The sequence below is a fragment of the Cariama cristata genome, unplaced genomic scaffold (assembly GCF_000690535.1).
Source record: "Cariama cristata isolate BGI_N322 unplaced genomic scaffold, ASM69053v1 scaffold17087, whole genome shotgun sequence".
In the NCBI taxonomy this organism is placed as follows: Eukaryota; Metazoa; Chordata; class Aves; order Cariamiformes; family Cariamidae; genus Cariama; species Cariama cristata.
In genome coordinates, this window is record NW_009625076.1 from 6,367 (window position 1) to 18,553 (window position 12,187).

At 56.7% G+C, this 12,187-nt stretch overlaps 1 protein-coding gene across 1 annotated transcript in view; it reads left to right on the forward strand.

Annotated features, from left to right (window-relative positions):
• Positions 1–99: 99 nt before the first annotated feature.
• The window catches only part of LOC104164213 (AP-1 complex subunit beta-1-like), a gene marked incomplete at its 3' end in the record, with an annotated part of 15,207 nt that continues 3,119 nt past the window's right edge, over positions 100–12,187 (forward strand). The window contains 13 exon segments of the mRNA XM_009703474.1: positions 100–136; positions 1,226–1,331; positions 3,208–3,343; positions 4,155–4,400; positions 5,212–5,402; positions 5,970–6,191; positions 7,548–7,668; positions 7,889–7,984; positions 9,043–9,158; positions 9,979–10,144; positions 11,074–11,172; positions 11,553–11,855; positions 11,857–12,023. Coding sequence (XP_009701776.1) covers positions 100–136; positions 1,226–1,331; positions 3,208–3,343; positions 4,155–4,400; positions 5,212–5,402; positions 5,970–6,191; positions 7,548–7,668; positions 7,889–7,984; positions 9,043–9,158; positions 9,979–10,144; positions 11,074–11,172; positions 11,553–11,855; positions 11,857–12,023 — 2,006 coding nt within the window.

Sequence of the window (12,187 nt, forward strand, 5' to 3'; positions counted from 1 at the left end):
CCGTATCTCTCGGTAGTGATCCCAGCAAGGAAATTATTAACCCTCAACCTCTCTGGTCTGCCTCTCCTCCCAGGGACGTGTTGCTAGCTGGAGACCACCATGACGGACTCGAAATACTTCACCACCACAAAGAAAGGTAAGAGAGAGAGCGGGAGGGTCACACAATTTTTCCCAAATAATCAGGCTCTTCTTGCACCTATATAGGCCAGGTGAGGAAGGCTGTCCCTGCAGTGGGAAGGTAGCGGAGGTGCCAGCTCTCATGGGAATGCCCTGAGCCCACTTGGGATGCCGTGGCTGACACCTCGTTCCGATGCAGCTGGGGCAGCTCCTGGGCTGCCCTGAGGTCAGAGCACCTCGTCACCAGCCCCCTGAACCCAGACAAGGCTGTGATATCGGCTTTAGCAGCTCAGGAGCAGCCGCAGGACACGGCCCCCTGCCGAGCTCCCCTGGGCTGGGACAGAAGCGCTCAGGGTGTTGGACTTAAGCACTTTCCAGGACAAGGAATTAATGTGGAGGAAAGCCATGTGGCATCTTCCTCTTCTATCTGCCTGCCTGGGAGTGAATAAAGAGCTCCGTGTGGCTTTGGGAGGGGAGGGGACAATGCCCTTCGGCTGGATCTGGAGCCGCTGGTTGCCCCCAGCAAGGTGCTGCGCTGGGGGATTGGTGCCACATGCCGAGCGGGATTTGGGAGCCTCCATCCCTTGCATGGGCTTGAGGATCAGCCCCCAAAATCTGCCTGTGTTTGCTGCTGTGGGTCCCTGCCGTCATCTGGGCTGCGGTGGGCTCCTCAGGTAGGGAAGGACTTCCCAACAGCCGTGTGTGGGGCTGGGACTTTGTGTGCTGTCATAACTGCCCCACAGCCAAAAATACCTGCTGAATAAACCCTGTGTCCTGTGCTGGAGGTGTAGGGTGCTTGTGCTCATCCCTCCGGCAGCATCTAAAGCCCTCTGGGGCTCTTGTGGGGCTGGAGGAGCCGCAGGGATGCACTAACACGCTTGTCTCTGTTTTCACGGACCAGAGCTGAGCCCCCAGAGCAACCCTAGCCCTTGGTGAGACATTTGGGAAGTTAAATCCCCCTTTTCAGCACTTGGCACCCTGGGGTGGCAAAAGAGCCCTGGCATGCAGTAGGTGGGAGCTGTGCTTACCCTTCCCTGGGAGCAGCACCCAGCAGAGGGGGGTGCCCCATCCCCTAACCCCTGAGTTCCTCCTTTTCCCCTTTCTCCAGGGGAGATATTTGAGCTGAAAGCTGAACTGAACAGCGACAAGAAGGAGAAGAAGAAGGAGGCCGTCAAGAAGGTGATAGCGTCCATGACTGTCGGCAAAGATGTCAGGTGCGTGGTGGTGCTGTGCTGGGGTTGCCCGGGCCAAACCGCGCCAGGAGGGTGCCTGGGTGGCTTGTGGGCTCCTATTTTTCCCCCGTTGCCTCCAAGGGGTTTTTGTGCTGGCTTTCATCTTGGGCAAGGACCGAGCGAGCTTCTGGCCGCAGCTATACCTCCTGCTACGGGTGGAAAATGTTTGTGTAAGTGTGGCCGTCTGGCAGGCGGGGGCTTGCCTGGCCGTGGTAGTAATCTGGCTAAAAGAGGATTGGTCAGGCTGGCAGATAAGTTTGTTAGGATTATCGCCGCTTCCTTCATGTGTTGCTAAAACCAAGCAGAACCCCCCTCTGAGCCTTCATGGCAGAGGGTCGGTGTCTCTGCCTCGGTGTCGATAAGCCTTTTGTGGCCACTCCAGTCCAAAAGGTCGGGCGGCTGCTGTGCCCTCTTCTCCTTTACCCGTCCGGCCGAGCCGCACATGGCCCCTCCGTCCCCTCCTCCCCACATGGACCTGTCCCCGCACACCCTCGGCATTACAGGCAACGTCAGCGCTTTGCTTTTCACAGTGCATTTGAGAGTAGATGGAGGAAAAACTTACTCTGAGCTCTGTGTTAGGAAAACCGGTGCGTCCCCAGCTCCCAGAGTGCTCGCAGCAGCAGGTAATGCTCTGTCTTGGGGCGGCCGTGGAGAAGATGACACTGGAGGTGGCAGGGACTTTCCTGAGGCCGGTCAGTGCTCAGCAGAAGCTGCATCGATTGGAAAGGAAATATCAGCTGTGGCAGCCCTTTTTTTCTTTTGGTGTGTGTGTATTTTAGGCTGCAAGAAAGCAGTTTTACTAAGTTCACCCCTCCCTGGGCTGTGCCAGAAAGCCTGGTTTAGCCTGGGGTGAGAGCAGCTGAGGTGGGTGGCAGCTCTGCCGGCAGCAGAAGCGCTGTGAGAGAGAACTAGCAAAGTGCGGTACCCTGGGGTGAGGCTGCCCTGGGTTTGATCCTGTGAGCCATGGCTGGGTTTGCGGCGGTGGAGAAGCTTCCAGGAGCCAAGGGACATCTGTCAGGGTGGGATCACTCCTGTGTTAGCCCCCGATCTTGATTGCCTCTCTTAAGGTGGTTTAATAGTCTAATTGGTCTGTCTATATTTAATACTCTAATTGGTCTGTCTGTATCGTCTGTGGTGAAACGGAGTCTCTGGCATCCCGCAGCATTAGGGTGTTTGGGAAGGGGAAACCGCCAGCTCCATGCAGGCAGCTTGGCAGCTCTGCTCCCTCCTGGCAGAGCATCGCTCTGCTGCAGGGCTCGCCCAGGGGAGCGGGGCTCTTCCTTACACCCAGTCCTGGGGGTTTACTTCTCTGACATCATGTTTCTCATGTAGGACATGGGACAAGCGCTCAGCAGTTTGCAGCAGGACAGGTTTAACGTCCACAAAAGCAGAGGACGGTTTTGGTAGGGCTGTGCGGGAGGGATTGTGCAGAAGGCGTGGGGGGAATAGCTCACCTCCCCCGTCCTCTCACAGGCGCCAGGGCCTTTCGCACCGTCCCCTGATGGCTGGGTGATGTTGCACCTTCTCCCAGGGCAGTGGACATGCACTGGAGCTGGGGTACAGCAGAGCTGTGCGGGAGAGCTCGGTTTCGGTCCATTAGGAGCTGTTTTGAGCTGCTCTTGATACAGATCCGTAAAGAAAAAACCCCTGGGGATGGGTGATTTAGCCACATCTGCTGCAGGGTGGGCTCAGGTCCTGGGAGAGCCTGGGGTCTTCTGGCTTCAAGAGTGGGTTGAGCCATGGGAAGGGGGTGGGCACACACTAGGGAAATGTGGGGTCTCGTAGGCAGCAGTGTCTCCTTCTCCCGGCTCAGCAGTGTGGCCGTATCCTGCCTTCACGGAGGTGCTTTGTGTTTCAGCGCTCTCTTCCCAGACGTGGTGAACTGCATGCAGACAGACAACCTGGAGCTGAAGAAGCTGGTCTACCTCTACCTGATGAACTACGCCAAGAGCCAGCCGGACATGGCCATCATGGCAGTCAACACCTTTGTGAAGGTGAGAGGAGAGGGCTGCGTGGCTGAGTGCCACACACTGCAGCGGCTCGGTTCAGCCCACCATGTACATCCTTGCTTTCATGCGAGGCCACCACGCTAAGCTGCTTGTACCCCGCTCCAAAGACGGGAGCGTGGGCAGGTTTCCAAAGCCTCACCCTTCAGGAGTAGAGGCTCCTCTTGCTCTAGATAACTGAGTGAATTTGTCCAGTAATGCAGAAGAAAAACATTTTCTTGGCAGCCACACTGTGCCACTTGCTCTGTCAGTGGCAGCTTGGGTTGTGGGCAGCTCCCGTGATCAAGCTGCCGTCCTGTGAGCTTATGCGCTGAAGTCTCTGCAGCTGAGAAAGCCCTCGTGATCTTCCAGTTGTAGCTGGGAACTGAAGAGCATGTTTGTTAGGAGCCAAGATGTTGCCATATCACTTTGTGAAAAAGTCTTTGTGGGCATTAGAGGGCGTTTTGGCCTTTTAGGAAGAGGAAAAACCCCACACCATAAACCCGATAGATGCATTTCCCAGGTCAGGCGGTCGTCCTGCAGGGTGGCAGCTCACTTCAGATACTTGGTGTAAATGATGAAGACATCAGATTCCCGGAGGTGTGTCTGGAGTGAGAACTGGTGGTGGTAAAACTCTGTGGGTGCCAGATTGCAGAACAAGAGATGAAACCTCTCTCGGGTGACTTGTTCTCAAGAACCGAGTGTTAAAACCTCGAGAGTTCAGGTACCCAAACAAGAATGGAGATCCCAAAGCTACCACTGATGCCTGTGATTCAAGAAGTGGCCCAGGATATCTAACCTTCCCCTCTCATCCCCGCAGGACTGCGAGGACCCAAACCCTCTGATCCGGGCTCTGGCTGTCCGGACCATGGGCTGCATCCGTGTGGACAAGATAACGGAGTATCTCTGTGAGCCCCTGCGGAAGTGTCTGAAGGATGAAGACCCTTACGTGCGCAAGACGGCAGCCGTCTGCGTAGCAAAGCTCCATGACATCAATGCCCAGCTGGTGGAAGACCAGGGCTTCCTGGACACCCTTAAAGACCTCATCTCGGACTCCAACCCCATGGTGATTATTTTTCGCACTCTCCATCCTCTCTTCTCTTCATCCGAATGGCAGGAAATGCTCTCCCTTCATCTTCCCTTCATCTCCGCATGCTGGCTCACTTCCTCCCATGCTCCCCTTCACTCTCTTTTTGGTGCTTGACAGACCACTTTTGGGGACAGTTGTTTCTCAGGGTTGCAGGCTGTGTTCCTTGTCCTGTAATCTTGTCTCCTGGATGGAAGGTTTCTCCGATTCCTTGGCAGTGTGTTCCCCGTGGGGAGGAGACTGCCTGGCCAGGTCAGAGGAGGGGATGGTGGCAGAGGGGAGCTGATGCTTGGCTCTGATTCCACGTAGCTGGTGGCTTTTGCCTCTGGTGAGGGTTTCCTAGCAGCAGGGCTTTGGCCAGCATTAGTCTCCCTGCCATTCCCCAGGCGTGTGAAACTTTAAAGCCTGCTTTCCCCAGGGTTTCTCTTCCCCCAGCCTTCCCTGCTCTTCAGATCTCACCACAGGCGTAGCAGCGAGCCCGGGAGCTGCTGCAGAAAGTGATGGGGCTCCTCAGAGCTGCCCAGGCTCCTCCGTGCTGGGCATGGGGCCAAGGCTGACTCCTGCCGCACACGTGCGAACAGTTGGAGATGTGGCGTGGGTGGTGGGACTGTGCTGGTGCTGATTGCTCATCTCCTGTGGATCAGCTGGTGGGGAGAAGCTGGTGCCCAGATGTCGCTGGGATGCGAGGTGCCGATACCGAGGATGCAGCTCATCCGCTTGCACCAGCTTTCCCTGAGGCTGTTGAACCGCATTTGGTGTCACCTAACACGTGTCCTGTCCCCTCTGACAGGTAGTGGCCAATGCTGTAGCGGCTCTCTCTGAAATAGCTGAGTCTCACCCGAACAGTAACCTCCTGGACCTCAACCCCCAGTCCATCAACAAGCTGCTCACGGCCTTGAACGAGTGCACCGAGTGGGGCCAGATCTTCATCCTGGACTGTCTGGCAAATTACATGCCCAAGGATGACCGGGAAGCCCAGAGGTGAGGTGCTGCTGGAGCAGGGCTGCCTTCAGGGCACCACAGACTGGCCAGAGCAGGGCTGGGAAGGGCAGGGGAATAGGCAGGTATCGACTGAAGGGCCTGACGCTGCCCCTTCTCCTCTAAGAAGCATCTTCGTCCTCCTGACCCTTAATATCCCGCTGCAGGAGGTGGGACAGTGGGGATCTGCTGGCCGCTGTGCCTTGGGCACAACCATCTGGAGACTGCTGTGGTCCCGTAGCAAACCCTATCCCCGTGCTGGCGCAGGGATTGTGCTTCTCGAGCTGCTTCAAAATGTGGCCTTGCAGTGCAGCAAGGGACGACAGGCACTAGGGAGCTCTGAAACGGGTCACTGCAACAAGTTTTGCAGGGGCTGGGAAATAACCTGCATTGGGGCGTTTAAGAGCCAGTTCAGCATCTCTTGGGAAGGTCTCAAGCACTGCTCAGCTGTCCTGCTGCAAACTCTGCCAGTGCCTCCTTCGTCAGTACTGGCAGCAATGTTTAAGCAGGAAGATGGGCTGTGATCATTTTCTTTCCCCTCTACTTTTCCCTCACCCCTGACGCCTCCAGCGTTTGTGAGCGGGTGACGCCCCGGCTGTCCCATGCCAACTCGGCGGTGGTGCTCTCGGCGGTGAAGGTGCTGATGAAGTTCATGGAGATGCTGTCGAAGGACCTGGATTATTATGGCACGCTACTAAAGAAGCTGGCCCCGCCACTGGTCACCCTGCTCTCTGCAGAGCCCGAGCTGCAGTACGTGGCTCTCCGCAACATCAACCTCATCGTGCAGAAAAGGTGGGTGCCCCGGTGCGGTGGAAGGGACAGCCTGGCTCAGGATTTCCCTCTTCTCTACGAGTGCTGCTTCCCAGTGCTTCAGACCCTCAGGCTGCGGCAGTGTCGGGGCTTTGCCGACACAACCCGTCACATGAGTTTTTTCTTCTCTATTATTGAAAACCCCAGGGCCACGCACAGAGAGTAAGGTGAGGCAATGAGCAGGGAGCTGAGCTGCGATCTCCAGGAGGGGTTTATTTCAGGGAGCAAAGGATGGCAAGGCCAAAAGCTGAGACTTTGGTTTAGTCGTTAAATATCGAGTGAGGAATTTTTGTGATATCAGCTTGTTTCTGTGTAGTTGTCCTCTTTGAATAAGTGCTGAAAGTCCTTTTGTCCCTTTGCTGATCTAAAATTGCTGGTGGGCAGGAGGCATCTGAGGCCCAACACATGTGCCCTGAGCAGAACTGGCCAGCTGGAGAGCCACGCTCCGCAGTGACAGCCCCGGTCAGATGATTTGTTGTCCTACCAGTTATCACCGTGGTTGTCTATTAAAAATAGCAGCAATTTCTGGGAGAAGTGGAAAGCAATTAGTGTCCCTGGGAGCGGGAATGTGGAAGGCAGGTTGGCTTCTTGGAGCTGGACCTGGCCTCTCTGTTTCCCAGCTTAGAGAGAGGATGATCTGGTGAGAAAGGTCTAACCTAGCCCTGGGGTCTGGGTTTGCATCCCTGCTCCCCCCAAGATGTCCCTTCCAACCTTGGCAAGACAAACGTCCCCTGTTGCCTTGCGTCTGGTCTTTGTTTGCAGCAAGGTTGTGCTCTGTCCCCAGCAAAGGGGAGCCAAGGAACAGAGTCCTTGGGGGATGATCCCACTATCTTGGATTCCTTGGCATTGAATGCGCTCCCAAAACCTTGTGCCTGTGGCCAAGGAGCCTCGTCCTCCTGGCCCGGAGCTGCTCGCTCTCTGGCTCTGGGTTTCCCTAGCTCAGCGTCCTCAAGCCTTCACCATCCCAGCTTCAGCCTTGGCTGGGGAGTGATGATTCATGCTTACAGACTAATGAATTTGCATGGACTCGGGGCATTAGCTGGCTGTGGGATCAGGCGAATCCCCATCCGTCTCCCAACTGGCGTACAGGTTTCTGGGGAGGACGGCTTGCTTTCTGCACTGCTTTGCCTGCTGGTCAGTGCCTGGGTCAGAGCCTGGAGGTGGGAGCAGAGCTCAGATCTTGCTTCTGCCACTAGAGAAATCATCTGTTAGCAGTATCGGGTGTCCAGAAAGCTCTGGAGAAAACCATGGTTTCAGGAAAATTTTTGATGTCTGTTTTTGTGGTCAAAGTAAAGGAGCGTGCATCTCCCTTAATTGCTGCCTCTCGTTGTCCTCCAGACCCGAGATCCTGAAGCACGAGATGAAGGTGTTCTTTGTGAAGTACAACGACCCCATCTACGTCAAACTGGAGAAGCTGGACATCATGATCCGCCTGGCTTCCCAGGCCAACATTGCTCAGGTCAGGGTCTGCCTGACTGGACTGGGTGGGCACCAGGCAGGGCACGCAGGGGGCTCCAGCACTGCAGGGAGGGGATTGACCTGGGAAATCCTAGACCCAGCTTTGCAGGATGTGGACGGGAGCATCTGTACCACCCAGTCCTCTTCTGCTGGGTCACTGCTCCGCTTTTCTGGTGGCTTTTCTTGCTGCCGGGCTCTCACTGTCTTGTTCCCTCCGGCAGGTGCTGGCAGAGCTGAAGGAGTACGCCACGGAGGTGGACGTGGACTTCGTAAGGAAGGCGGTTCGAGCCATCGGCCGCTGTGCCATCAAGGTGGAGGTGAGGGCTGGGTTGCTTCAGGTCCCGACAGCAACTGTGGTTAGGCATGGCATTGTTGGATATTGTTGTTGGATGAGCTGGAGGTCAGCTCGCCCCAGGAGTTAGCACTGCCCCGATGAGCTAGAGCCTTCCTGGGCCTGGGGACAAGCCACAGTTGTTCTGTGCGGCACGTGCACGGTGTAAGGAGTACATCCCCTTACCCTTTGCTGCTGGAGCTGTTTTAGGATCCCTGCCTGCCCTGTGCTCCATTGCAGGCCCAGCTGTGCCTGATGTGTTCATGCAGCAGATGATCCAAGTGGCTTGTTTGGAGGCTGCAGTGGGGGCCGGGAGGGAGCTGATCCCTTACTGAGGGGCTGGGAGACCTTGCTTCCCCTTGGGGGTAATTTGAAGAAGAGAATTATTGAAAACCTTGCTGAAACAGTGGCTCTGTGTGGCCTGGATACAGGCAGGCTCACAGGCAAGGTTGTGTAGCTTTGAGCTAGCAGATACTGCACCGGGTTTACTGCAGAGCATCCTCAGTCACGTGAGACAATCAGCTCGACACCAGCGAGCCAGGCCCTGGCGAGAGGCAGGAGGAGATGTACTGGAGCTGGCTCAGGCTTTGCCTCCCACCGGGGAGCTGAGCTGGCCCGGCTCTGCTGTTAGAATGATCCCTCCCCTCCGCAGTGAAGCCAGCCTCTCCCGGGGGGATTTATTACCATGGCACTAGCTCTGTTTTTCCCTCTCTCTTGACACTGAGCCGTGTGGCTGTGCCGATCCAAACTCGGGCAAGGTGCACGATGCTGCTACCCTGGCAAGCCAAGGTCTGGGCTCGCTGCTGTGCTCCTGCAGCTGACGGCCTGAAACGCATCCCGTGGGGGAGCGTGCACGGGGGATGAGGAGAAGCCAGACCTGGATGGGAAGGGGAGACCACACCTGTCTGTCCCCCATTCTGGGTTGGGTTTGGGGGAGCTACGGAGGGGGTAAGGCAGCAAGGAGGGGGTGTGGGAAGGGCAGCGGAGGCTTTGGGATGGGGACATAAGAGTATCGCTGCTTGACTGACCGAGTCCCTCCAACAGCAATCGGCCGAGCGCTGTGTCAGCACCCTGCTCGACCTTATCCAGACCAAAGTCAACTACGTGGTGCAGGAGGCCATCGTCGTCATCAAGGACATCTTCCGCAAGTACCCTAACAAGTGCGTAGCCGCTGCGCGCATACGCCAGGGCGTCGGGGCGATGCTGCCGGTCCTAGGCAAACTCTTTCTGCCCCTCTGTGCTTGGTGGGAACCTTACAAAGACCCGGGAGTGGGTGAGGGATGGGCTGCTGCTCCTTCCTGGTGGGATGGTCGGTGGTGAAGCCGCCTGGAGCTGCCCTGCAGTGCAGGTGGCTTTGGATTTTTTGCCAGTCGGGGTTGTGATCATTGGTCAGCGCTGCCCCAGGAGTTAAGCTGAGGCAGGAAAGTCAGCCCCAGCCCTGGGAACATCCCCAGCCCCACGATGGCAGTCCCAGATCCAGAGACCCGAATGGACAGGAGCTGCCAGAGACTTTGAGGTCCCTTGCATCAGCATAAACTGTCTCTGGCTCTTAATTCAGCGCTCCTGATGCTGGAGTGAGGGCAGCAGGAGGAGAAGAGAGTGTTCCAGCTGAACTGGGATGAATAGGCAACTGTGTAATCAGGAAGTCGTGTACTAATAGTAATAATAAATACTAATGAACTGAATTAGTAACAAAGAGGAAGTCTGCATGAATAGCCAGCGACTCAGGGCTGCTGCAGAGAGGAGGGAGACCAGATGAGTGGGGCTGAGAAGTTAAATCGGTGGTGGGGCTGGCGAGCAGGGGAACATGCTCTGGGACCGGAGAGGGATTGGCGTGGGGAGAGGGGACAGCCACAGGCAGGTGGCAGGGGCTCTTGCCGGTGCCCTCAGCGATGTCCTGTTTCTGCTGAGGATGATGGGACGTGGAACTAGGACTTGGGTTTCTTGCTTTTGGTGAATGTGTGTCTTCTCCTTGGGAAGGTATGAGAGCGTGATCGCTACCCTCTGTGAGAACCTCGACTCCCTGGACGAGCCTGAAGCCCGGGCTGCCATGATCTGGATCGTGGGAGAGTACGCCGAGCGGATTGACAACGCCGACGAGCTGCTGGAGAGCTTCCTGGAGGGCTTCCACGATGAGAGCACCCAGGTGCAGTGGGACAGGGGGCAGCCCCCCCTGCGATGGGGGGGTCTGGCCACCAGTGGCCAGAGGGTGGGGTGACTGGTTGAAGGGTGACACCGTGACAAAGCTTGTGCTAATTGCTATTGAAGCAATTTACTCTAGCAGGGTTGTGAAGGTGTTTTTCTTGCAGGCGCTTGGGGCAGTGGCGTCCCGCAGTGACTTTGGGTGTCGAATGTGACCCATGAAATGCCACCATGGTGGTGTCCCAAGCACCTTCCCTCCTTTAATAGCTGGGAGGGACCAAGTGGTCATTGGTTCATTCCTCTGTGCCAGGACAGGCTCAGCCCTTTGGAGTTGGAAAATGGAGTCAGCTGAAATGAGCCGAGGGAGCCGCGCCTGCCCCTTCTGCCGGGGCAGCTGAGGGCAGTGGTTTTGCCTGTGGAATTTTGGGGGGTTTCCATCTGTGGAAACTTCCTGCAGCCGCCTGTGCAAAACACTGTGAAACTAAGTCACGATCAACAGGGGAAAGTCTATAAATGTAAAATAGCAAAGCCAGCAAATCCTGGCTGCCCTGTCTCAAGTCTAATGGGACTGTCGAAGGTGAATCACTGCTACTTATCCTCATAGAAGTCAGAGGACGTCCTGGCCTTCGCACTTGTGGGACCATGTAACCCAGTCCCAAGATCTTGCCACAGGTTGACACAGAGGTTACTGGGCTCTGACAGGCTGAGGGTGCGGTAATCGGCTTGAAATGGGCTGCAGACCTGGCTGGGAGCCACGGAAAGTGCCCTGACACTTGTCACCGCTGCTTACGAGGTCACCACGTGTTTGGTCCCTTGAAAGGCAGGTTGGGGTTACGTCTGAGCAGCATGGATGGGGAAAATTCACGTACTCTTGCACAAAAATGGTGTGGTCGGTCTGTCTGTCTCTCCCTAACCCTGTTTGTCCACCCGCAGGTTCAGCTGCAGCTGCTGACAGCCATCGTGAAGCTGTTCCTGAAGAAGCCCACCGAGACGCAGGAGCTGGTGCAGCAGGTGCTGAGCCTGGCCACGCAGGTGGGTCACCGCTCCTGCGCGAGGGAAGAGCTTCCCGCGGGATTCGTCATCCCCCCCAAGGCAGCGGGAATGGCTTGGTAGTGCAGCGCCCGTGACAGGAGGCAGATAATTGGAGTTTAGTTCTGGAAAAGCTGATGGTTAAAGTCCTGGAGAGCGAGGACACTGTCTGCCATAGCGCAGGAGGCATCTCATGCTGTTTCCCTGCTAAGGCTGCTGTAGCAGGGAGGTGTACGGCAGAGGTGGGACATAAATAGCTTTAACTTTTATCCCCGTGATCCCTCTTATACTACAGCAAGGCTTAGAGGGGGCCAAGATGCTCTGTAGTAGCTGCAGCTTCCCCTGCCCGATGGCTTTGGCACTAACTCCTGTGCTTCCCGAAGGACTCCGACAACCCCGACCTGCGGGACCGTGGCTACATCTACTGGCGCCTGCTCTCCACTGACCCGGTGGCCGCCAAGGAGGTGGTGCTGGCGGAGAAACCCCTCATCTCTGAGGAGACAGATCTCATCGAGCCGACGCTTCTGGATGAGCTGATCTGCTACATCGGGACCCTGGCCTCTGTCTACCACAAACCTCCCAGCGCCTTCGTGGAGGGGAGCAGAGGGGTTGTGCACAAGAGCTTGCCCCCTCGAACGGGCTCGTGAGTATCTCTGCCTCCCCAGGGTGAGTCCCCACCCTGTGCTGGGACTTCCAGGGCCGGCTCCGTGTGGTGAACAGGTCGGGCCTGCCACGGCCACGCACGGCACCGTGCAGAGCTGGCTGTGTCCGCTGTGCTCGGAGCTGAGCTGAGGCCCCCGCTTCCCGCGGGGAGGTTCCCCTGTAGGAGCAGGGCTGTATGGATTCAATACTGTCCTTACAAGGCTGTAGGAGTGATCTCAGACCTAACTGGAAGGTGATCTCAATGAACGCTCACTGCAAAGCCCAGCTGGGTGAACTTGGGTCTCCAGTGGGATGTGTGAGCTCAGCCGGAGCTCCTCAGCATCTCGAGTCTTTCCCTTGCCCTTCCCTCTAGGAG